This window comes from Dunckerocampus dactyliophorus, chromosome 6 (genome assembly GCF_027744805.1).
Source record: "Dunckerocampus dactyliophorus isolate RoL2022-P2 chromosome 6, RoL_Ddac_1.1, whole genome shotgun sequence".
Lineage (NCBI taxonomy): Eukaryota > Metazoa > Chordata > Actinopteri > Syngnathiformes > Syngnathidae > Dunckerocampus > Dunckerocampus dactyliophorus.
Genome location: NC_072824.1, coordinates 22,641,857 through 22,664,376, shown reverse-complemented (window position 1 = coordinate 22,664,376; position 22,520 = coordinate 22,641,857). Strand labels below are relative to the sequence as shown.

Here is a 22,520-nt window from a genome sequence, read left to right as displayed (position 1 = left end):
ACGACGCTGGGCTTTTAAATTCCACTACCGGTAATTGTGGTGGCGAGCAGCTGTGCGCCATACCACCGGGGTAAAGCGACTGCAGCTTTCCCCCAGCAGGAAGTGCAGCACTCCCAAATAAGAGCACAGGACAGGAAGTGCTCACTCCCGTCTAGCGGAACATGACATTCATTCATTTTCTATACCACTTGTCCTCACTGGAGTCACAGGGGTATGCTGGAACCTATCCCAGCTGATTTTTGGCGAGGGGCAGGGTACACCCTGGACTGGTCGCCAGCCAATCGCAGACCTACCAATTATATTTAAAAAAAATGTATTTAATTTTCATGACATCACCTCAAGGTACCCAGAAACTGTTCAAAAGACAATTCACAGATTGTCGTTTTATCTTTTTCAGAAACTTGCGCTTTTATTGTGATTAACAGTCAAATTAATAATAACCACAATTACCATATTTAATGGTAAGCAAAAGTGAAGGAATCGTGCCGTTTAGTCTTGCTCACTCTTGTGCAACTCAATTGAAGCAGCTTTTCAAGCAAGTATTTTTCACAATCATTTCAAAAATATGGATATAAAAAATGCAAACAATGAAAGTAAACCGAAACACCTTTTCTGAAGAAGATCACGTATGTGTGCGAGTACCTTTACACCCAACTGTGCAAGCACTTCGTGCACGAGCTCAAAGGAGCGCAGTGTTGAACATTTCTGCAGAAGTGGATGCTGCAGTGGAGGATCGTCGGGAGTGGAGTCCCAACATTGCGTGCAACTGCAAACCAGTGTAAGAACACCCTGCAGATGTCCAGCATCAGACAAATGCCATAATCGTTTCGACCATTAGTCCTCACCAGAAAAAGTAAAAATATGAATTAAGAAAAAAAAATCACATTTGATGTTTTTCTTCATTTCCTACAAATAAAAAAAGTCAGTTATTCATATATCGTAGAACATTGAACACAATTCACCTGCATTTGTGCACCCACCTCTAACTTGCATTTTAGAATTTCAAATTCCAAGTGTGCTTTTTTTTTTAATTTGCCAGTCCAAGTATACAATTTCTTTGTCAGTTTTTTCTATTTTCTTGAGAAGATGGATTTTGTACACTTCGTGAAGTGGCATCTGTAAAGACAAAAGAAAGATTCATACAAATTCCACAGAATGAACCTCAAAACATTTACTTTGCATCTCACTGTGTTCATCTGTGATAAAGAGCTTAATGGACCCTCTTCCTGGTGTCTGGCTATGACCTATCAAACACAAAGACAATTTCCATGATAGTGCTTCAAAGTAGGGTATTTCGCACAAAAATGTATAGAATTGGTGTGAGGTTATGGCTGTACAGTAATCCCTCGTTTATCATGGTTAATGGGTTTCAGACCCTACCCATGATAAGTGAATCAAGTAGGTTTCCTTCCTTATAAATGGAATATTTTCATAACTCGAGCATAGAAAACCTGTTTACCATCTTGTAAATACAGTTTAACATTATTAGATCCCTCTAGACACGATTATTACACCCCTATAGTCACCTTTACACTCGCATTACCCAATATATGAGTAATTAAGACTTGTGCTTGTTTGTGTTGCTATAAATGCGTTCCCTATGACAGGCGGACGGGACGTGACGTCAGCGGTTCAGAGTTGAGTTTTAGCTTGGTGTGGGTTACCGTGGCACCAGTTGCCCGTGTTTTTATTAGGGATTTTTAAATCGGGATTATTGCGCCTGTTGTGAGATAATTCAAACCTGTCTGTTGTTCCAGCAATCGATTCTGGCGTTGGTGTCTCACCGAACATTAAAGTAACATTACTGACACCTAGTGACCAGTATAGAATACTACGCATCATTCACAGCATCTTTTTAATTAGTCTTCTGAATGCCTTAAATTTCTATTTTAGGTAATTTTACCATTTTTATGCTGAAAATGTTTAATATAGGCAAAAAATAGACAACATTTGCTTGAATATGCATATTTTTAAACTAATAATTGGCCGTATTCAACCACGAAACAGCATGATTTATGAATTAATATTGTTTTGAAAACCTGTGATACAGTGAAGCCGCAAAATTCGAACTGCAACGCGGCGAGGGACAGCTGTGTTAAGACGCTACCTCTGCAGGCCTTTCAGGATTCCTCTCCAACGCAGCAAACACTGTGTCTTTATTATCCTCATCCTGTGAAAATTAAGATTATATAGTAGTAATATTTAATAGCTGAGGTCTGTGAAATACCAGGTATAACCTACCTACAGATGCAAGGAGTTCTGTCGAAACCTTGGGCTCCACAAGGTAGAGTACATTATCAGCACCTGTTGGCACATATTAAAAAATGCATGAAATGTGTGAAAGGGGAATACACTATGTATAAAAAGAAAAAAATGGGCCATTTACGTTTTATAATGGCACACACGTCTTGAGGGGAGAATGGCTCTGATGAAGTCCCTCCCGGTGTTTTTTTTATTACAGTAATATATTGGGGGTTTATTTTCTTGACTCTTATTAAAAGACTAGCATGCGGATGTTTCTGCCAACCGTGGTTTAATATGCATGGATAAATACAATAATACACCACAAAAAATGAAGTGATATTTGAATGTAAGCAACCATAAGCAGAGTGCAATGATGGATTAATCTAGAGCAAGGGTCTCAAACTTGCGGCCCCAGGCCATTTGCGGCCCACCAAATCGTATCTTGCGGCCCGTGACTGGACATCAAAGACTAGTGTAACTGCAGCCCGCAACATCCGGGCAAGCTCAGTGTTACTTACATACTTACAGGGGCAAGTAAACACCAACACTGAACTAACCCCCGGTCTTACGGCGTAAGATATTAGCGTTATTGTGAGCCATGTATTGTGAATTGTATCGCATCGGGAGGTACCCTGAGATTCCCAGCCAATACTTGATGCGGCCCAGCCTCACCCAGTCTCTACCTCCACTGGCCCCCAGTGAAATTGAGTGTGAGACCCCTGATCTAGAGGAATTAGCAAGAGTTTTTTTTTTCTAAACTTAGAAATATTATCCATCCAAACATATCTTAATAGCAAATGCTTTTGTCTGTATTTTATAAACTTAAAATAATTTGTGGAACCAATAAAAGAGGTTCATAATGTATGCACTTGCACCATGTATAGGATATGAGAAAGAAAACATTATGTTGTCTCTCAATTCTTCATGTTTTTTGGGTGGGGGGGTTGATGCATATTGCACATGCGTAGTAGAAATTGTGTTACCTGACGTTTACAATCTGTAATGGCAGTAAAATAGATCGATGGATGACGTAATTACACGTGCCTAACACGTGACTGCCAAAAAACTGCCAGATGTAGACACATGCCGCACATGCGTATAACCGATCTCGTTTCCGGTACGGATCACGTAGTGTAACACACTTTAGTGGGACATCCGGGTACGGAAAGTTCTCTTTTTCGTACGTTTTCTCAGTGTGAATGCATTCATGCACTCAATGGGCGTAGTGTAAGTACGAAAGTGCACGAGTTGAGTGCCCTTCATTCCACGCAGTGTTGCCAACTTGGCGATTTTGTCGCTACATCTGGCGACATTCCAACCCTCCTTGAGGACATATTTTCTTTCTCAAGGAGATTCTTTCCGATCTCCTGACCGTGCTAACCACTTGGCCACCGTGCGGCCTGTTCAGTTGTACTAATTTTAAAAAGTTCTCAATTGCCAATGTGTGATCCGTGCACATATTACAAGAAACTGTCTATACTCGTGCTACTTCACTCACCGAGCCGATGAATGATGTACGTTCCACAAAATGTTAAAGGCGACGGCAAGAAGAAATAAGTTATTTTATTTTGCTGAAATTGACAATTTTCAGTTAACAAACCAATAATCAAGTTTATTTGTAGTTCTAAACATAATTGAGATGTTTTTACTCACTTTTTTGGTCTCTCCTATGAGATTGTGCTTTTTCCTACAACATTTTGACATGTGCAAATTAGACGATGACGTCAACTTGCGACTTCTACGACAGCCAATAGCTACCTTTCTTACTGAAAGGTTGGCAACAGTGATTCCACAACAGCAGCTTGGCTATATCTTTCGAAAGCTAACCCTTGGCTAGGCTATGAGCTATCCATCGAACATTACAGTAAACATGTTCAAATTACATTGATGAAACTTACGAAAATCCATGCAGGTCTGACTTCGCCCAGGGTCCTGGGTTTGGCTTGCAGCTTTTGGCCCTAACCTCTTATTATTCGGTTCTCCGGTGAGCTGACACGCCTATCCGTTCCCCAAGACGGAGTTGAGTTGTTCGAAGAATGCCATTTTCCCTCTAGCACTCGGATGCCTGCACAGACCCTTTTTGTGGTCCGTGTAGTCCTTCTTGAGCTTGTTATTAATCTGATCAAAAGTCCGTACAAAACCGGCTGCTGCCATCTCCTCGCGGATCTTGTCCAAAACAGGGCGCGTTCTCGTCGCTGTTTCGACTTTATTCTGCACCTAAGCAGATCTCCACATGTATAGCAAACAATGGGTCTCCATGTTTAATACAAAACAAGCAATGACGAAATGGAGGGAACCAGCAGGTATTGTACTTGAGCTAGCCCCGCCCACTCTGAAAACGAAAGTCATGCCATACAGGGGTAAACAGTTTCTTGAATGCACACGTGGCCGTGGAGGGCCGAGATACAGCAGGTTTTCATTCCAAACAGTTTCTCGAGCAGGTGATGCAACTGATGAGCGCTTTCAGTCAAATTGAAGGTGGAGATCATTAAAATCACTTGCTTTAGTGCAGGGGTCACCAACGTTTTTCTTTGTGAGAGCTACTTTTACAAAATGAAAACGGCCAAGAGCTACTCTTTTTTTTTTCAACATTTTGAGAGCTTATTTTAAACCCAAACCAAGCGAATATGCTTGTTTTACCAGAACATTAACAAAATGCTGGTGTCTACAACTCACATTTTGTATTTCAGAATGCATTTTCTTTCTACTGTTCTTTCATTATTAACTGAAAACCTGAATGAAAAGCAGGCCTGCGGGCACCTCATGTGGTCATGGGGGGCTACCTGGTGCCCACGGGCACCACGTTGGTGACCCCTGCTTTAGTGGCTGACTGGAAAGAAAACCTCCTGTGTCTGGGCCTTCCATGGCACGTTTGACGCCCCCGTCTTAATGAGTGAAACAGGCCTCTTCAACCAAACGTTAAAACTCGAGCAAAAACTGTGGTGAGGAAAAACCTCCAACATAACTAACACGGAGTATTAGGGCCACATTGAAAAAAAATGTGCGCTTTTCTAGACTAAAGTCGTAAATGTACGACGAGATGTCATCAATTTATGAGAAAAAAGTCGTAATATTACGTGTCAGAGGGAAAGTAAAGCATAGCTCCTCAGGAAGGAAGTAAACTTTCCTCTTGCTTCAGGCAAGCTTTTATTTGTAACATGGAAGAAAAACAGCAGTTGAGCACAGATTAGCACGTCTAGCCCTTCTCACTGACGCCTTCCTTACCCCGCGTCCTCCACATGTTAAAAGGCCAAAGATCACAGAAGTCCCCCCCTTTTCATAGCCGTCTCAGGCAATGACCGTAACAAAGTAAAAAAAAAAATGTCCGTGTAAATTTACGATTTCATTCTCGTCATATTACAAGTTTTTTCTTCTAAATTTACATTATTCTCGAAATGTTAGATCATTTTTTCCTCAATGTGGCCCTAGTACTCCGTCGCCTGACAACAGCAAGTTGTGCAAAAAGTCCACAAACATTGAACAGATGGAGATGTGCAATTTAGGTTCATCCTGAAATTTTACTTAAAAGCCAAACATTTGTGAGTAGTGTACAGTATATGCAAAATTGAAGACAAAATGAATCATTTTTTAAAATCATAATTTCAGCATCAGTTAAATCATATTTTATGAATCATTTCATTGTGCCACAACCCCCAACATATCACATACCACCGGAAAACACGGGATATCCTCTTCACAACAGGTTATCTTGTAGAGCGTTTCGGTTCCCTTATCTGGTCCGAACCAAATATGAAAAAAAAGGTTGTCATGGGCCCAAAAAGCGCCACGGTTAATGCATATAAGTAAGGCCATCATTGTACAGCTTGACTTATTATATGATAAAACTAAAATATTCTAAAACAAAAATGCTGTGTCTACTGGGTTGAATACATTATTATTTATATTCTGCTGGGCCTCACAATCCCAGACAGGCATATTGTGAAGTTCATAACGGAGACGCTGTCAAACACAGCTTCATATTTCGGACCTGCAATGGCCAGCAAAGCAGGCTGAGAAGATTTGAGAAACGAAGTGCCACATGAGTCTGTCCAACATCTGTTCAACATCTATTCCTTCCCGGCGATAACATCCGGCAATACGGTTAAGTTGATGACCTGGCCATTATACTGCACCAAACAACTTTTATATTTAATATATAGGTTATAGTTTGTCAAGAGAGATCATAGTGTGCAACTGAGATGGTAAAAAAATGCACCGTCTGCTGGCACATACAGACCGTGATTTAAATCTTTTTTTCATAGGCACCAAATAAATTGACATTGCCTTATACAAAGAAGCAATAAAGCAGATACTTCATTTACGGCATTGTCTGCTAATTACCTGTTGTTGATTTATGTTTCTTCAGTGCATATTTGTCTTTAGGAACAGGAGACAACTGCCATTGTCACCTCTTAGGACAATTACCCCCTCTTGTTCATGATTACTGAAACTATACAGGGAAACAAATCACCAACCAAATTATGCCCACATGATTACGGTGTTTTTAAGTGTTTTAAGTGTTTTACTCCCAGCCTTGTAAATATCAGCACTTGGTCTTCTTCCCATAGCTGTCCACCACCTCCGGTATGATGCTCTCATCTTCTCCCACGTCCTCCATTACAACCTTGCCAATCAGCTGGAAGATGTCTTCGGCTGCTACACCCATGGGTATGGCCACCTTCACCGTTAACATGTCCAGAGTGAGGGCAGTTCCTTTGTGGATCTTCACCTTGGCCACCACAGATTTCCCCAGCTTGAGAAAATAAAATATTATCAATAATGGGAGGAGGTGGCTAAGTCACTGTTGATGTAGTACACAGCTGATGGGGATGTCATACAACTTCATTTAAAAAAATCCAAACTATACCTTTAAGTAGACTTTGGCAAACCGGGTATCTTCCACCGCTGAGAAAGGCTGCTGTCTTCCCATGAATTCAATTATTTTTCGAGTTATTAGCTTAGCTGTCTGACAGTCACATACATATGGATGACTGTTAGCCACATGGCTGCGTTACCTGCCGTTTGACATGAGCTGCCGTTAACCTCCAAACCTCACCATACTCCGTCAAGTGTTGTTCTTCAAAAGCTGTATTAAAGCTTTTTAAACGTGCTACCCCTGCAAGATAGTTTGTCCTGGCATGTGTCAGCAGTTAGGGTCCACATGGCAGACATGATTTGTTTTTTTTTAAGGAAAGTGGGAGGACGACGCCACACAAGAGGTTAGTAAGGGTAAGTAAAGGGTTAGTAAGTAAACACTAACTGCACAAAAGGGTCGCCGCGGGCTATTGCGGGCTGCAATAGTGATAGCCACAGGCTTTTGTGATCGGCGTTGAAAGGCATTTATCAACATATGCTGATCACGCAATTCTTTTACAGAAATCGTCCGATAGTGATCGGTGGCCATCTAGTGTGTTCACATCAGAAAGTGTCAAATATTCTAATGGGTTCATTCTATTTGCAGGGTTATGTTCTGAAATCCCGATAGTCGTGGGGAACTACTGTGTATTTTTGACCCTGTGTAAAAAGACAAATCCAAAATAAATTCTAACTTTAAAAATCTTTGAAGATGTATGTTGTCTATTCATTCAACCCTGCAAAAAGAACGGTTCAAATAAATCATTCAGGACCCCAAATTCATGCCCATAACTGTAGTCTCACCTTATCATGGCATGGTTTCTCACAAGGAAGCATCCTCTTGAGGCCACTTCCCAGCGCCTTCTCCACAAGTCGGACAGAGCGAACCAGCTCAGCTAGCTCCGAGGGCTCCAGCGACGCCTCATGGTCACTGCCCTTCCACGTCTTGTCCAGTGTCACATGACGTTCGATGACTTTTGCCCCCAGAGCAACAGCTGCCACTGAAATACTGATTCCAGACTCATGGCCAGAATAGCCAATTGGAATATCGGGGAATTCCTTTTGGTATTCCTGTGAATTGAAAGAGATGACATAAGACATGCTTCTATATTCATACAAAAAGGTTATGTTGTCTATTTACTGTGATCACTCTGAGGTTGACATCCTCAGGCTCAAGAGGGTATGCGCTGGTACACTGCAGGATGGCAAAGTTTTGATTGTGCTCCTTCACTGTCTTGTATACCTGACGCATTGTCTCTATGGACTGCATTCCACTGGACACCACCATGGGACGTCCTGAGACACCGAGGAGAAGGCATCAACAAGACAGTAATTCATATGACTTATTAAATCTATCCAGTTTTCTACCTTTCTTGGCCGTCTTCTCCAGATAAGGGAAGTTGTTGGTGTCCCCTGAGCCCACTTTGAAGAAAGGCACATTAAGCTCATGGAGGAACTCTACAGCCATCTAGAGGCGGAAACATATGGGGAAAAAACTGTCACGTGTTCAAAGCCATAGTCTTCATGCAGGTTTTGACACACCTCATCCATTCCTGAGGCAGTGAAGAAGATTCCCACATCCTCTGCATATTTCTGTAGATCCCTGTATTGCTCATGGGTGAACTCCAGGTAGCGCTTGTGATCACCATAAGTTTCCCCCCATGAGTGTTTGGACGTGTAGGAGCGTTCTAAGGCACGTTTGTTAAATTTGTACTCCAGTTCACTTTTCTGGAATTTGGCACAATCTGCACCACAGTCCTGTACGTGGAGTAAAGTGAGACACAAAAAACATATTATATATAAATGAATAATACCTTCCAAATCAAACTGTAACGGGCAGTCTATTTTTAAGAACAAGAAATCGCCAGAGGGTGGTGTCCAAATTCTTTCAACGTCGGGTTATATACGGAAATTTGAAAGGATGCGGCCGACGTATGCATTATATATGAAGACAAAGCATTATGTTATTAGTCATGCACACATTTCAGCCTTTTCTCTTTGCATTGTGCCTTTTAACTCTATTTTTCCCCATTTTTGCAGGTTTTATTTCTACAACGTGCCAAGGGACACGAGCTGTGGACCGCAAATGACCAGCCACACTGTGACCACCCCTGTACTAAAAGAACCACCATAAACATAATAACGATTGAAAAACGGTTCAACACAATCGTACAAAAGGCAGGTAGATCTGGTTTTGTATCCAATAATTAATTCTTTTCAAAAGGGAAAGACAAACAAAGCTGATTTGACAAATATTGCTTGCACAGTCATGATCATTAATTAAGGCTATTCAAGCCATGTTTTTAAATGAGCCACTATTAGAACTTTTGAATGCATTAAGCGGAGATTTACACATTTATATATTCAAACGTATATTCATTTTTGTTAACTAACTCAACTTATCCAAGCATCAATAATTAAAAAGACGTTTCAAGAAATCAAGCTGTTGTTTTCTAGCGGTTATTACCTTTGCCATTTTGATCATCTTCTTGGCAAGCTCGATGTCTCCCTGGTGGTTCTGTCCAATTTCGGCGATAATAAAACACGGATGGTTGCCTCCAATCATCCTCCCGGGGCACAGTTCAAACTTTAAAGGCATGTCGGTGTCAGGAAAAAAAGAAAAACTGAAGAATTTAATTGATCGGAAAGGAGCGACGAGATGATCTTGCTGTGAGAAGCCGACCGGACTGTTACTCGGGTGCACAGCCCGGAAGTGGTATGACTTCCGTATTTGTAGCGCACAAAAAAGTCACGACTGCATGATGTGTGTTCTTAAATATTATTTTATGGCTTGGTCTAACCTGAATTTATTTATACATAACACAATGTTTCTATCCGTTTCTAATTTGCATTAATTGTTCTTTTAACACTTATTTAGTTATTTTTTTCTTTTTCCTTTGCCACTGCATAAGCAATATTTACTTTATTGTCATTGCGCAGAGTATGCAGTCAATGGAATGCAGTAATTCTGGGATCTTAGAGTAGCCTATGCACTGGTTGAAACATTGTAAATGTAGGATGGGCTCGCACTACAAAGGTTTTTACTTTCAAGGTCTTCTGGAATATCATATAAAACAAGATAATCACCCTTTTAATCTCTTTCCTCACAGTTTACTAAGGCAGTCTGCTCAAATAAGGAGTGAGCAATGTTATTTTAGGTTCCAGTGTAACAGGTCTTGGTCTCGGATACGACTAAAAGTCAAGTGGGAAACACACACACACACACACACACAAATAGGGCAAGGTAGGCTCTACCATCCTTCAAATTAAAATCTTTTGGACACAGTTTTATTACTACAGAGTGATGTCACAATGTTTCTGTCCTCAAATGTTTTCCTTGGTCTTCCTGTTTGACATCTGTTACGTACTAGAGTAGTGGTTTCTTTCTCCAGGACGTTCCAAATGGTAGTAATGGCTATGATCAATGTTTGTGCAATGGTCCTAATTGATTTCCCATCTTTTCTCAGATTCACAGTTGTTTTTCCACCCATAGACAGCTCTCTAGTTTTCACCTCTAAATGTAGTCTACACAGGCAAAACCTGTCCCACACAATCTGAAACTGGGAGTAGACATTCAGTGCCATTGATTGATTGAAAGCACCAGATCCATGTGTAAATACTTGGAAATAAATGCTAAAATTATGTTCTCTGGTCTCAAATATTCATCTTTTGAAACCCCAATGTTGTCAGTCTACAGCAAAAATAAAGGAACAGGCCTCACTGTTCCAATACTTCTGGATGCCTCTGTGCATATATAATCATTGTATTACCATTCACACACACGCAAATCATGTGGGTTACAAGTATGTCTAAGTTTCTGTCAGAGGTGTCAATTGAGCCTTTTGTGCCTTAGGCTAGCATCTCTTTTTACAGTGGCCTCATGATACACTGCCATTCACGGAGAAGGCTGTATTGTTTGGAGGATTTACTTGACAAACAAAGGATATCCTTGTTGCACTGGAAAACCTGTCTTGGAAGAATCCTGATGATTGTTTGTGCTGCATATATTCTGCAGTAATAGTATTTTTGATTTAATCAAATGCATGTCAGTGTCTTACACAAATTGTGGTTTGAAATCAATTATGCAGTGATTGACTCCCCGGAGGTTATGTAAATATTGTTATCTGCCCAAAACTTGTTTGGTGTATTTATACTCCAGTTATTGGAAAGGTTGCTCAATAGTTACCTGAGTGCATAAGAAAAGCTCCTAAGACACAAATGCGAGGTAAAATATAACTAAAGTTGTCATTTATCGTTTACTGATATTGAAATCAATTGGACAATGGACATGCATGATCGAACAACAGTTTCAACAGTCAGCTTGTTCTCTTGAAAGCCACAACTGTCTAACAAGTTTTATATTCTGTATATATATTGCCTTCTGTATATGTACAGTACATAGGTGCACACAGAAAGTACATACACACACTGCCAACAAACATACAAACATTAAATTGTAATGTACTGTACTGTACTGTACTGTACTGTACTGTACTGCTCATTTCCTAACTGCAGAGGAGGAGCTTTTCATAAGTAAATGCATAGATTGAAATCAACTGAACACCATATGCCACAGGTAGGCACAACACACAGTTTCGAAACACTCGCTGGATTTGGAGTTTTTATAATTTGGTCCTCAAAGAAAGAAAAACTTTTGGAAGGATGATGAACAACAACGTGCTGAAGACAAAAAAAAAAAGTGGCTAAAACCATTAAATCCGACAGGTGGCAACAAGAGCCCACTACAAGCCTGTCAGGAGTGGAACACTATGATGGGATAACTGGCCATATCCTTCCATTGCAGAAAACTAGGTCTGTGTGTGGTAAACATGTATGCACAAAAGGGGTGTATGCCATCTTTTCTTCAGAATACAGATATGGGTCATCGGGTGTTGGGTTGTGTTTGCATTGGTGGTAATATTTGATGATGTATAGCAGAGTCTAGCGGACCAGCGGAGACTGCTTCAGGGAGATGAGGACGGAGCGCATGCGGGACACATCTTTAGCCTGCTTGCTGGACTTGGGGTTGAAGTCGCAGAGGCGAGCTACACGTTCCCATTCTGTGCCAGGGTTGTTCTCGTCCATGTCTGAAATCATGGCCTCCTCGGCTGCCCTGCACCCGACGGTGGAAGGAGAGATGAGATAGAACCCCATCAGTGGTGGAAGAGGTGACATACTGATAAGAACAATGTAAAAAGACAGCTCTGAGATAGTCCTCTGCTGACAACCAACTTACTCAAGTCCTGAAGGGAAAAGTTGCATTCCTTGCAAAGAGAGGGAAGATGGCTATTGTAGTTCTGCAAGTATCTAACAAGTATTTAAGGCAATCAAATTACTGACTGAATGACCATCTTCACAACTACGCCATCTTTAAGCTGTATAATTTTAGAAATTTAGTATTCACAAAATATACTCCTGATTAAAATTTTAAGACTAGATGAGAATGTGCAACAATTTACATTTTGCAATGTTAGACCTTATATAGGTTCCAAGTAGTTTCAAAATGCAAACAGAAGAAATGGGTGTAAGCAATTTATTGCAAAACAACCATTAAAACTGAAATAGGCTGTTCGTCAAAAGTTTAAGGCCATAGCTTAAAAAAAACCCAACAAAACCCTGAAACCCTGTTAAAATATAAAAACATTTTTTTAAAAGGACTGCGCCATTCTTGTTTATCACCTCAAAAATTTGTTTGTGCATTCTTTATGCCCAAGAGTGTTCCCAGGAGGCTAGTGGGAACGTTGCTTCAAGTGGTAAATATGGCTTCACAGAAGGTATCCACTGTCTGGAACTGATCTCCCTTTTTGTCAACTTCCCTTGCCATCCCTGTCCAAATGTTCTCAACTGGATTTAGTTGCTGTTTAAAATTCTGTTCAGAGTTGCTCACTGGATTTAGTTTTGTTATTCCTCTGGAAGACGTCCTCTGTCAGGCAGGCATTGTGAACTGCAGTGTTGTCCTGTTGAAAAAAGCATTACCACACAGACAAGGGCCTTCAGTCATCAAGGATGCCCCTTGCAACATCCCTACATAGCCAGCTGCCGTTTTGACGCCCCTGCACAACCGGAAGCTCCATTGTTCCATTGAAGGAAAAAGCAGCCCAGATCATGGCGCTCCCTCCTATGTGCCATGTGGAAAACATCTCAGGTGGGATCTCCTTGTCATGCCAGTAATGTTGGAAGCCATAAGGACCTTCAAGGTTACATTTTTTTTCAACGAATAAAACTTTCTTCCACCTTTCAATGTCCCGTGTTTGGTGAAAATTCCAAATGGCCAATTTTGTGGCATCGAAGGAAACGAGACCTTTTGAGACGTTTTTGTTCTTAAAACCCTTCTCTCGAAGACGGCGTCTGATGGATTATTGGACTGCACTAGCCACCAGTAACAACCTTCATCTGAGCCGATGATCATCCCGTGTCTTGTCAGATCCTCCAGCTCAGGGCCGGTGACATTTTTTTGGGTCTACCTCTTGACTTTTTTTGTTCCATAGCCCTCAGGGTCTTTGAAAAAGTTTAAAAACGACTGCCATACTACGTCCAACTTCAGCAGTAATAGCATGCTGAGAGAGGCCTTGCTTATGCAGATGAACAATCCGACCTTGTTCAAAGAGAGAAAGCTTTTGCTGTCAAGAGATCATGACAGTGTGAATACCTGATGAAAAATGACACTGAATGTACACTTTTGCCAAGATTTTGGTTTTTCAAGGCTGTGGTCTTAAACATTTGATCAGCTGATGAACAGCCTATTTCACTTTAATGGTTGTTTGCAATAAACTGCCTACTCACTCCCATTTCTTCTTTTTGCATTTTGAAGCTCCTTAACATCCAACAGCGCAAACTGTAAATTCAAGCAATTTTTCCAATTGGCCTTAAAATTCTGATCAGGAGTGTATATAAACAAGCAAACTATCGGCTAAGATCTACCATGGCGAACAGTGACTTGGACAGTGCAATAGCTGTGTACATTTGACATGCATTCTACATTTTAGAGCTACTAGAATACATCTGTATACAGTTAAAAGCACGTATCTCCAAATGTCAGTTTTTACTTTTCATCCCAAACATAAGCTTGAATGTCATTTGGTTCAGCAGAGGTCACCTGAGAGCAGGACACAGACTTCAGCATTCTGCTCACAAAGTAAAAAAGACGTAAAAGTAAAAACAACTTAAATACCCCAATTCTCTTCCATACTGTAAGATTACAGTGCTGTTACTTCTATTTGTAACTTAGCACATAAGAAAAGCGTGTAGCAATTATGTGATGGAACATCCAACAAGAATAATATTAAAACGGTTGCAGGGATTTTGCACCTTGGTATTTAAAATTCTGTTCAGAGCTGCTCACTGCTCTTCCACTGTTATCGGTTCATGTTTTTAATTTCTATGTTGCAAGAGCCAGTTACAGAGATGACAAGCTCATCACTGTAGTTATCCTTGATTAAAACAAAACACCAGAGCCAAGTGTTTTGTTATTCTGCTTTTAACCAAGTCCATACAGAGTGGAAGCACTACTGGGCCTTCGCCATGCATGGTGCTGGAGAGCAGGTGGAACGGTGGCTTACTTTGATTTTGATGCTTTCATTGTGGAACAGATCAATTCATGTCTAATTAGAGATTGTCAAAGTAAAAAAAACAAAAAACCCGCCCCTGTAAGGACCACATGTGAAATTTAAATATGACTACAGTACTATCGCAAGGCAAAAATTCAGGTTATACAAATAAAAACTGGAAACCTGACCTACCCACCAATACTGCACATACTACATAAGCTATTGCTATATTGTTCTATGCTGTATTAGACAGTAAATTGTACCCCTAAGGTCTGATACTCACTACAACCTATTACACAAAGCAAAATGGGGATGAGGAGCAAATTAAACGTCACCATCATAACCAACTACAGATTAGACAAGGCACATCACAAAATGGGAATGTTACATGAAACAATACATACAATAACTTGGCTAATATGCAAGGCTGCATCTAACCCCACCCCATTAGCAAACTTAAATGGATATTGGGTGTTTTGTTACTTAACTGGTCTAGGCGGTAGCAAGGATGGTTAATGTGTGTGCTTTAAAGGTGCATAGAAAAAGAAAAGAGGGAGAAACAGTTTCACAGGTCAGAATTTAGAAGACAAAAAAAAGCAAAAGGGTGGGGGGGGGGGGAAATGAAAGACAACAAAATGAGCTAAATGCAGACATTTAAAGCCAGCATGCAAAAGCAACTCATAAGGAGTTTTCTTCAGCCTTTCGAAAGTGCTCAAAAGCATGATCAGTGAGCAGCCTTTGTTTTCACTGGAAAGCTCATGTTTGGTCGCTACAAACAAGGATTCCGTGGCCAAGAGTCTACAATATGGAGGGGAGCCTATTATGTGGCATCTAATGACCAAATCAATATTGTTTGTTTAGCAGTTATGCAAATTAATGAGGACAGTTATCCTTTAATTGTTATTTGTTCCATTGCAGGCAGGAAACGTATGCTGCACTGCACTGAGGTGTACACAGTAATCAAATACTGTAAAGTTGCACTAATAATTAATGCTCCACATTAGCGAAACACTAATACAATACTACAAGCTCAATTATACCATCATTTAACAACTCAGAGCTGTTACACATTGCTCAGGCCTTTACGGGTTAAAGGAAACCCTCACTGTTCATAAAAGTTTGCCTAATATGATAGAAAACACCATCAGATTAATAGTGCTTTAATATGGAATTTTATGTCATCTTCTATCACATAAGGCAAACTTGCCTGAACGCTGGAGGTTCACTTTAAATAAAGGTGAAAAGTGTGCACACCACAATACTGGTTGTAGGACGCTAGCGTTATTAGAGTAAAAGCAAAGGCTGCACAACTTAGGTACAGTGGAACCTTGGTTAGCGTGTTTTTCAGTTAGTGTTGAAAATTTACACCACAATTTTGCCTTGGTTTGCATGCCTTCTCCGGTTTGCATAAAATAAGGTTTGCGTCTTGGCGTGATATTAATACACTGCGTGAGACCAACTCTGTTCTTAATGTATTATTATTATTATTATTATTATTATATTATTACTCTGTTCTTAATGTATTATTATTATTATTATATTTATTTATTTATTTTTAAATCACAAAACGTCCTTCCTTGCAACCTATTAACTAGCTTAACAAAATGGAAACTGGTACTCAAAGTTACGTCGCCTGTCTATGGTGTCATCAGCGGTTGACTCAAAATCCTTAAGACAAAACATGTTTTTATAGTTTTACAATTATAGTTGTATACGCATAAAACAATTCTGATATAATATATGCATCTAAATGACAAATGAAAGAGATAACTGGACATTTAAAAGTTACTTTTACCTTCATTGAAGCTGTGACTGTTCAAAAACACAAGGTGGCAGCGAGATCAACCACCTGCACCTTCAAGTTTTAAGTTTAATTAAGGTAAAAGTACAATTACCAGTCACTAAAAAGGAAGAAACTTTTCCCCCCCCATATTCAGACACCCAAAGTTTTCAGTTTCAAAGCAAGACCGTCGGCTTTCTGGGTCCATATAGTTGGTCAATAAGTTTTCTTTTCATGAATAATATTAAAAAACAAAAACAATTGGTTTATTTGAATTTCATTTTAATATATCAAAATACTAAGCTTTCTTCTTTTTTAGCATCAAAAAGCAATAACTACATCTAAAACGGTGTGATTTTTATTGTATGTTTTATTTAACAAAAAAATAAAATCACCAGTCAACAGTATTGAAAAACCAGAGCAAAAACGAATGCTCTCATATTCGGAGAGCAGAATTTCCTATTTAAAAGGCAAGCCCACAGAATGGCCAGTAGGTGGTGCTGTACATATTGGTGGTGCCAAATATTTCTGTACACTAGGTCCCCAATTTACGAACATCTCACTTGTGAACATTCGGAGATATGAACGCAAGCTGGCTGGTCTATATTTTCATGTATTTTGCCTTGTAGTAACGCCATATTTATACTGTACATGCTTGACCAGTAGAGGGCACTGTAACACTGCTAATGCGACCAACAGGTAAAGGAAGACAAATGGAAAGCTAAATTGTAGCTGTACGATGCAACCGAGACAGAGCATGTGATCAAAGTTCATGAAGAGTTAATAGGCCTGCTTAATTCTACACCACCAACAGAACACTACCTCTCTTAGAAGAGTCTAACAACGACAACGATTTGTCCTTTTTTTCCAATAACTCCTCCTCCACCACTACCACCAACGACGTATGCTCGACCACTCCTCTTCAAAGGTAAATAACGTTTATCATTACGTATTATTATATCATTTTTATTATTGTTTTTTTCATTAATTATCCTCGTTTAATATTACTACTGCATCCAAACTCATATTTACATACATACGCATATACTGTATATGTATACACGTACATGTAGTACCTATATCATTGGTAATATTACCTTTTGATGGACTTATGAACAAATCGACTTGCGAACGGTCGTCTGGAACCAATTGTGTTCGTTGGTTTGGGATTTAGTGTATTTGTCAGGCGTGGTTGGAATGATTTGCACTCTTGCTTTGAAAATGAAAACTTCCGGTGTCCGAATATGGAAAAAAAAAAAAATCTGTTTTTGGTCTTTCCTTTTTAGTGACTGGTAATTGTATTTTTCATTATATGAAATATACATTAAAAATCAAACTGTTTTTTGGGATGTAGTTATTTTTGACATCGAAGAACAAATTGTTTTTCATTTTAATTTTCTGTATTTCAAAATTAAATCCAAATAAACCAAATTGTTTTCGTTTTATGATTCCCATTCATGAAAAGAAAATTCAATGACCACAAGTTACACAGACCCTTCTGGAACAGGTTAACTGGATTTACATTATTTCTTACGGGAAAATGTATTCGGGTAAAGTCTACTGCAGTTAAGAGTCACACCTGGAACAAATTAATGACGCTAACCAAGGTTTCAACGTACTTGTTAGCGCGCTCTTCTGTAGGAGAACAACACAGAGGCTGCTAATGGTCAAGTAAAGTGTAGTTTGAAGCAGTTGTGTATCTACAATGTGCAAACATTACAATGTATACATTTAATCAGTAAGGACAGGAAATATATTTTTTAAAAAAAACTATATTTTCACTACATGGATTAAAATATAAATGATTTCTGGACTGTGCCTCTTACATATCCGAAACATTGTGATGATTATAAGAGTTTTTTCCCACACCTTATCACAACTCATGTATTTAATACTTTTCAATAAATCGATAGCATCTGAATTTTGTAAATTTGAAAACAACTGCTTCAAAGCATCCTACACCCGAATATTTTGCCAATTTGTTTGGAGACAATATATTATTTCTAAAAACAAATCAAACATGCACGTTAGAAGTAGATTACATGTTGGATGTTTTTGTTGCTGCTAAAATCAAAATAATTTAAATAAAATACATGCAAGTGAATGATGAGATACAAATAAGAGAGAAAAGCATCTGGCAGTGTGAATGTGTGTGCTGTGACATGCAGTAAACATACTCTCATATGTGACATGCTGATATGTTGGGGGAAAGCACACAAACTACAATGTAAATGACAAAACAATAGCAATGGCAGTGTGTTCTGGTGGATGGGATGACAACTGGTGAGAAACTACCATGTCCTAACTAATGAGATGATATGATGTCACATGGTTGGACCGTCGGTGAGAATGGAAAAAACAAACACAAGGCCAAAAACCAAATGAGGACAGAGGGTGTTAGTTGGAGCAACATACACATAACCAATGAGCTCAGAGAAGGGCTGCTTGTAGAAGTCTTCATCCAGCACCCTGGACAAACATCCGCCCAAAACGACAGTGCAGCAAGAAGGCAGAAAGAACAAGGAGAGCAGTAAAACGGAGAAGAGGATAGAAACACAAGTATAATAGTTACAAGACAATCAAGATTAGGAATGTACTTGACAAGGCAGGGGTTATTAAAATTATGGGTCAATTGTTGCACGTACGGTTAATAAGACATAGTTGTTAGCAGTTACACAGGAGTAGTGTTCTATGATTGTTTGCAGCCCAGGACAGAACAGAGCAAAACGCTCACAACTGTTGTGAGATGGATACAATGAAGGCCTCCGTGATTGTGATTCTGAGTTCACTTTAGCTCATTATTTGAAAATTGTAATGATGCGACAGGTAAAGCAGAAAAAGTAGCCGCATGTCGTACAGAGGAAGATAACCACCGTAATTGTGATCATAATTGACACACTTAGCTAATATTTTTTTTAACAATGTTGGATGAGTGTCCCAAGCATTCCACCTGCTGGGATGCCCTGGCATGGACATGATAAATATTTTTTTCCATTCCTAAGAATCTTGTCAGATATGGAGTTTGATCAATCTAGCATTCATATTAACAGAGTTATTTTGTGTGGTTGTGGTTGGGTCATATTAAATATCATGTAACATGTTGTTGTTTAGTTGATGTATTAATCTAAATTTAATGACCAGGTCATTTTAATGCCTTTCTTCTGCAATGTTCTCATCATTTTTCATTTGCATAACAAGGGAGTTATTTTACAAATAAGAAGGTGGAAAGGCAGGTAAAACAAGGTAAGATTACGGTAGTTCATTTAATAATAAACTTCTGCATTGTCTGCTGTGTAAAATGTACATTAAGAATTAGATGATCATATTTCCCTGATTATTAATCAAGAAAATTTACTTGACCATCCCGCGTTCCAAACATTAGAACTGGTACCTGAATCCAACTGTTACATAGTGTAAAAAAGTACCGGTTTGAATTTCAACTTTGCCCAAAATCATGACATCATCAAGTGGGCTTTTGCTGTTGACACAGAAGTTACATTGTAATTACCATGGTTACAATGGTCTCTGCTGGACGCCATTTTTGAAGCCAGTACCTGTTATTGGCTTTGGTTTTCTCCAGCTGCTCATTCTGCCTGGTGTGCCATTCCTCCAGCTCCACCTTGGCCTTTGTCTTCCACTCAGACTCCTGCTTGCGAGAGTTATCATCTGGCCAGGAAGGTGGGCAAGTACAAGAATGATACAGAGAGGTTAGATTGACAGTGACAATAGTCCAGTCATACATCCATTTTCTATAATGTATCCTATCCTTGCACTGCTGTGTTTTAGTTGTTACACTGCTTTATAGGTAGAATGAAAATGCATAAATGTCTTGGTTGGACTTTGCAGCATTTGACCTGGTCTGGGCTTACCAAGCAGCTCCAGTCTTTCTCTTTGCTCCTCCCTCCATTTGCGAAGGCTTTCTGGTTCTGCCTGCAGACGGTCTGCATTGGAAATTGCTGCATAGGCATCAGATGGACCGTTGCTTTCCTAAGATACACGATATACATAGATGAGACAAGCAATACGCCCGAGAATGGTGTCAAATTCATTACCAAGACATGCTAGATAAATGTTGCCACTTCCTGAATTATTTATGTTACTGTAATCTCTCCAGGTACCACCTAACAGCTACAAAATACTCATATAGGCAGTTTATTTTTTTACCAGTACAAATACAAATGTGTACTGTTCTCTGTTGGAGAAACTAAAGCATTGCCATTTCTTGTGCTTCTCTTACAGACAAGAGAAAGTCCTGACAGTGCAAATGACAGCAGAATGTTGCAATGACAGCACAGGAAAGGGAAATTGAGATGTTCTACTGGCCAGATATTTAAAACAAAAGGTCAGCGTTGAAAGCACAATGATTTTGTCTTAAAATAAAATAATCAGTCCCACCAAATGATACATGTAGTTCATGTTTCATAAAGGTGAAACTGTTCACATAAAATACACTTTAGGGGCTTCACAGGGTCTTGTTGTTCTGTTAACAAAGGGCTGCATATGGTGGCTGACGAACACGCAGCAACGTCCAAACACTCCAAACATTAAAATGGTCCAAAGCTAAATCTATACAAATAGCAGAAAACAAATGCAACAGAAACATGCTGAAATTTAATAATGGTGCAATGACAAAAACATTGCAAGATCAAACACAAATACAAAAGTACAATGCTGCAAATGCAGAGAAACACACACAAACCCCAAATACAGCTGCATGTAAAAGTGCTGCAGGTTCATGGAACAAAATGGAAGTCTGCCAGGTTACCAGAGGAGCCAGATGTGAGGAAGCGGGATGAAAAGGCACATTTTTCTTTATGTCTTTGTAAACACTTGGTCTCATTCAAACACGAGCAGTAGCTTCATACATAAATGGGTTGCTTTATAATACTGTCAACTATTATGGCCAAGTGTTTCAAGCGTTTGGACGCTGCTGCACATTTGACCCTGTTGGCCATTGCAGCTATACATAAAAGAAATAAAAAGAAAAGAAAATGTGTTTGGTTATTTGAAAGTACTTCTTTTGAGTGTTAAGAATATTTACCCCATGGAACTCTCCATTGACAGCACCGTCTAGAAAGACACCAGGAATATACGAGTTAAAAGTCAATCTAGCAGTCATAGTAGGCAGAGACAGACAATGTTCATAAAAAACGATTTTATACTACTCACAAAAAGTCTGGGATATGCACAACCGTTATGTTAGAGAACAGCAAGTTGTGTGTTCAGTATTGAACATGCGCATTCAAAAATTAAGTTCACCTGTAACGTTTAGACAATGGTACATTTTAGGCTCATCCTGAAATGTAACTTTTTGTGAGTAGTATAAAATGTAATAGGTAAAGCGCCAAGAAGTGAGATCAAAGGTCACCAAGCGTCATCAATGGTGCCTTGTGAACGTTAGGGGGCGAACAGGCTTCATTCATTTCGCCAATTGCTTAAATTGTGGCTATTATACAATACAATTCATAAAAACAGTCCAGGATAAGGTTACTGTTGGTATTGTGAATAATGTATTTTTATGTCGTGTGAAGTTAAGGTGAGGTTAGATCAGCTAGGACCACTTAGCTAGCATGCTAGCAGCGCTAGCTTGATTTCGAGCTTAGCAGGAGAGTATAATTGCATTCCGCTTCGTGCTCATGCCATGACAACATTTTAGCAACATTTATCAAGTAATGAAGAACGAACTGTGCGCAGCTGACGACGGTAGTCACCCACCGCTGGAATCTGCTAGCAACGAGGGGACCTCTCCACTGTCCAGGATGCTGAAGCCTTCGTCATTTTCAATCCCCGCGATTTCGCTCTCCTGTTGGGCCAAAAACGCTGCAGCGGGGTCGTCGTCTGAGCCAACGCCGTTCCCAGCAGCCGGAGAGTTGAGCATGTCAAAATCATCCATATTGTATTAATTATTATATATCGGAAAATATGAAATCTCCAGCAGGTGTAGATATTGACCGAGAGCGATTATCTGAAAGGGAAGGACACGCAAGAGAAAAAAATGGCATTTTAGAGAACCGGAAATGGACGAGTAGCCAATGAAAATCCAGAAGAAATGACTGATTAGATGAAAAACCAATCGAAATACTTCTACCTCAGCC

General features: G+C 39.6%; 2 protein-coding genes across 4 annotated transcripts; both read right to left on the bottom strand.

Moving 5' to 3' along the window:
- Nucleotides 1–5,437: 5,437 nt before the first annotated feature.
- nansa (N-acetylneuraminic acid synthase a) lies at nucleotides 5,438–9,827 on the bottom strand. Its single transcript, XM_054779625.1, has 6 exons — nucleotides 9,566–9,827; nucleotides 8,641–8,856; nucleotides 8,467–8,566; nucleotides 8,240–8,394; nucleotides 7,903–8,169; nucleotides 5,438–6,997 (listed from the first exon to the last, which is right to left on the bottom strand). Exons 1-6 carry the CDS (start codon nucleotides 9,695–9,697, stop codon nucleotides 6,788–6,790), a joined length of 1,080 nt encoding a protein of 359 aa, XP_054635600.1. The 5' UTR covers nucleotides 9,698–9,827; the 3' UTR covers nucleotides 5,438–6,787.
- Nucleotides 9,828–11,319: 1,492 nt separating this feature from the next.
- Nucleotides 11,320–22,434, bottom strand: clta (clathrin, light chain A). 3 transcript variants are annotated; one of them, XM_054779626.1, is made up of 7 exons: nucleotides 22,141–22,433; nucleotides 21,467–21,495; nucleotides 20,295–20,412; nucleotides 19,980–20,091; nucleotides 18,841–18,894; nucleotides 15,134–15,169; nucleotides 11,320–12,211 (listed from the first exon to the last, which is right to left on the bottom strand). In XM_054779626.1, the coding sequence occupies exons 1-7, from the start codon at nucleotides 22,316–22,318 to the stop codon at nucleotides 12,040–12,042; spliced, it is 699 nt and encodes a 232-aa protein (XP_054635601.1). In that variant the 5' UTR covers nucleotides 22,319–22,433; the 3' UTR covers nucleotides 11,320–12,039. The 3 variants fall into 3 exon arrangements, with proteins under 3 accessions (XP_054635601.1, XP_054635602.1, XP_054635603.1); XM_054779627.1 differs by lacking the exon at nucleotides 15,134–15,169 and having other exon boundaries at nucleotides 22,141–22,434; XM_054779628.1 differs by lacking the exons at nucleotides 15,134–15,169; nucleotides 18,841–18,894 and having other exon boundaries at nucleotides 22,141–22,431.
- Nucleotides 22,435–22,520: the final 86 nt, after the last annotated feature.

Excerpts from the sequence above, each read along its gene's own strand:
- nansa (XM_054779625.1), bottom strand. The coding sequence starts at position 9,697 with ATGCCTTTAAAGTTTGAACTGTGCCCCGGGAGGATGATTGGAGGCAAC. Across the intron at positions 8,857-9,565 it reads AGATGATCAAAATGGCAAAG|GACTGTGGTGCAGATTGTGC; the intron begins GTAATAACCGCT and ends CTCCACGTACAG. Across the intron at positions 8,170-8,239 it reads TCAACCTCAGAGTGATCACA|GAATACCAAAAGGAATTCCC; the intron begins GTAAATAGACAA and ends TTCAATTCACAG.
- clta (XM_054779626.1), bottom strand. The coding sequence starts at position 22,318 with ATGGATGATTTTGACATGCTCAACTCTCCGGCTGCTGGGAACGGCGTT. Across the intron at positions 20,092-20,294 it reads AGAAAGACTGGAGCTGCTTG|ATGATAACTCTCGCAAGCAG; the intron begins GTAAGCCCAGAC and ends CTTCCTGGCCAG. Across the intron at positions 18,895-19,979 it reads AAAACCAAAGCCAATAACAG|GGTGCTGGATGAAGACTTCT; the intron begins GTACTGGCTTCA and ends ATGTTTGTCCAG.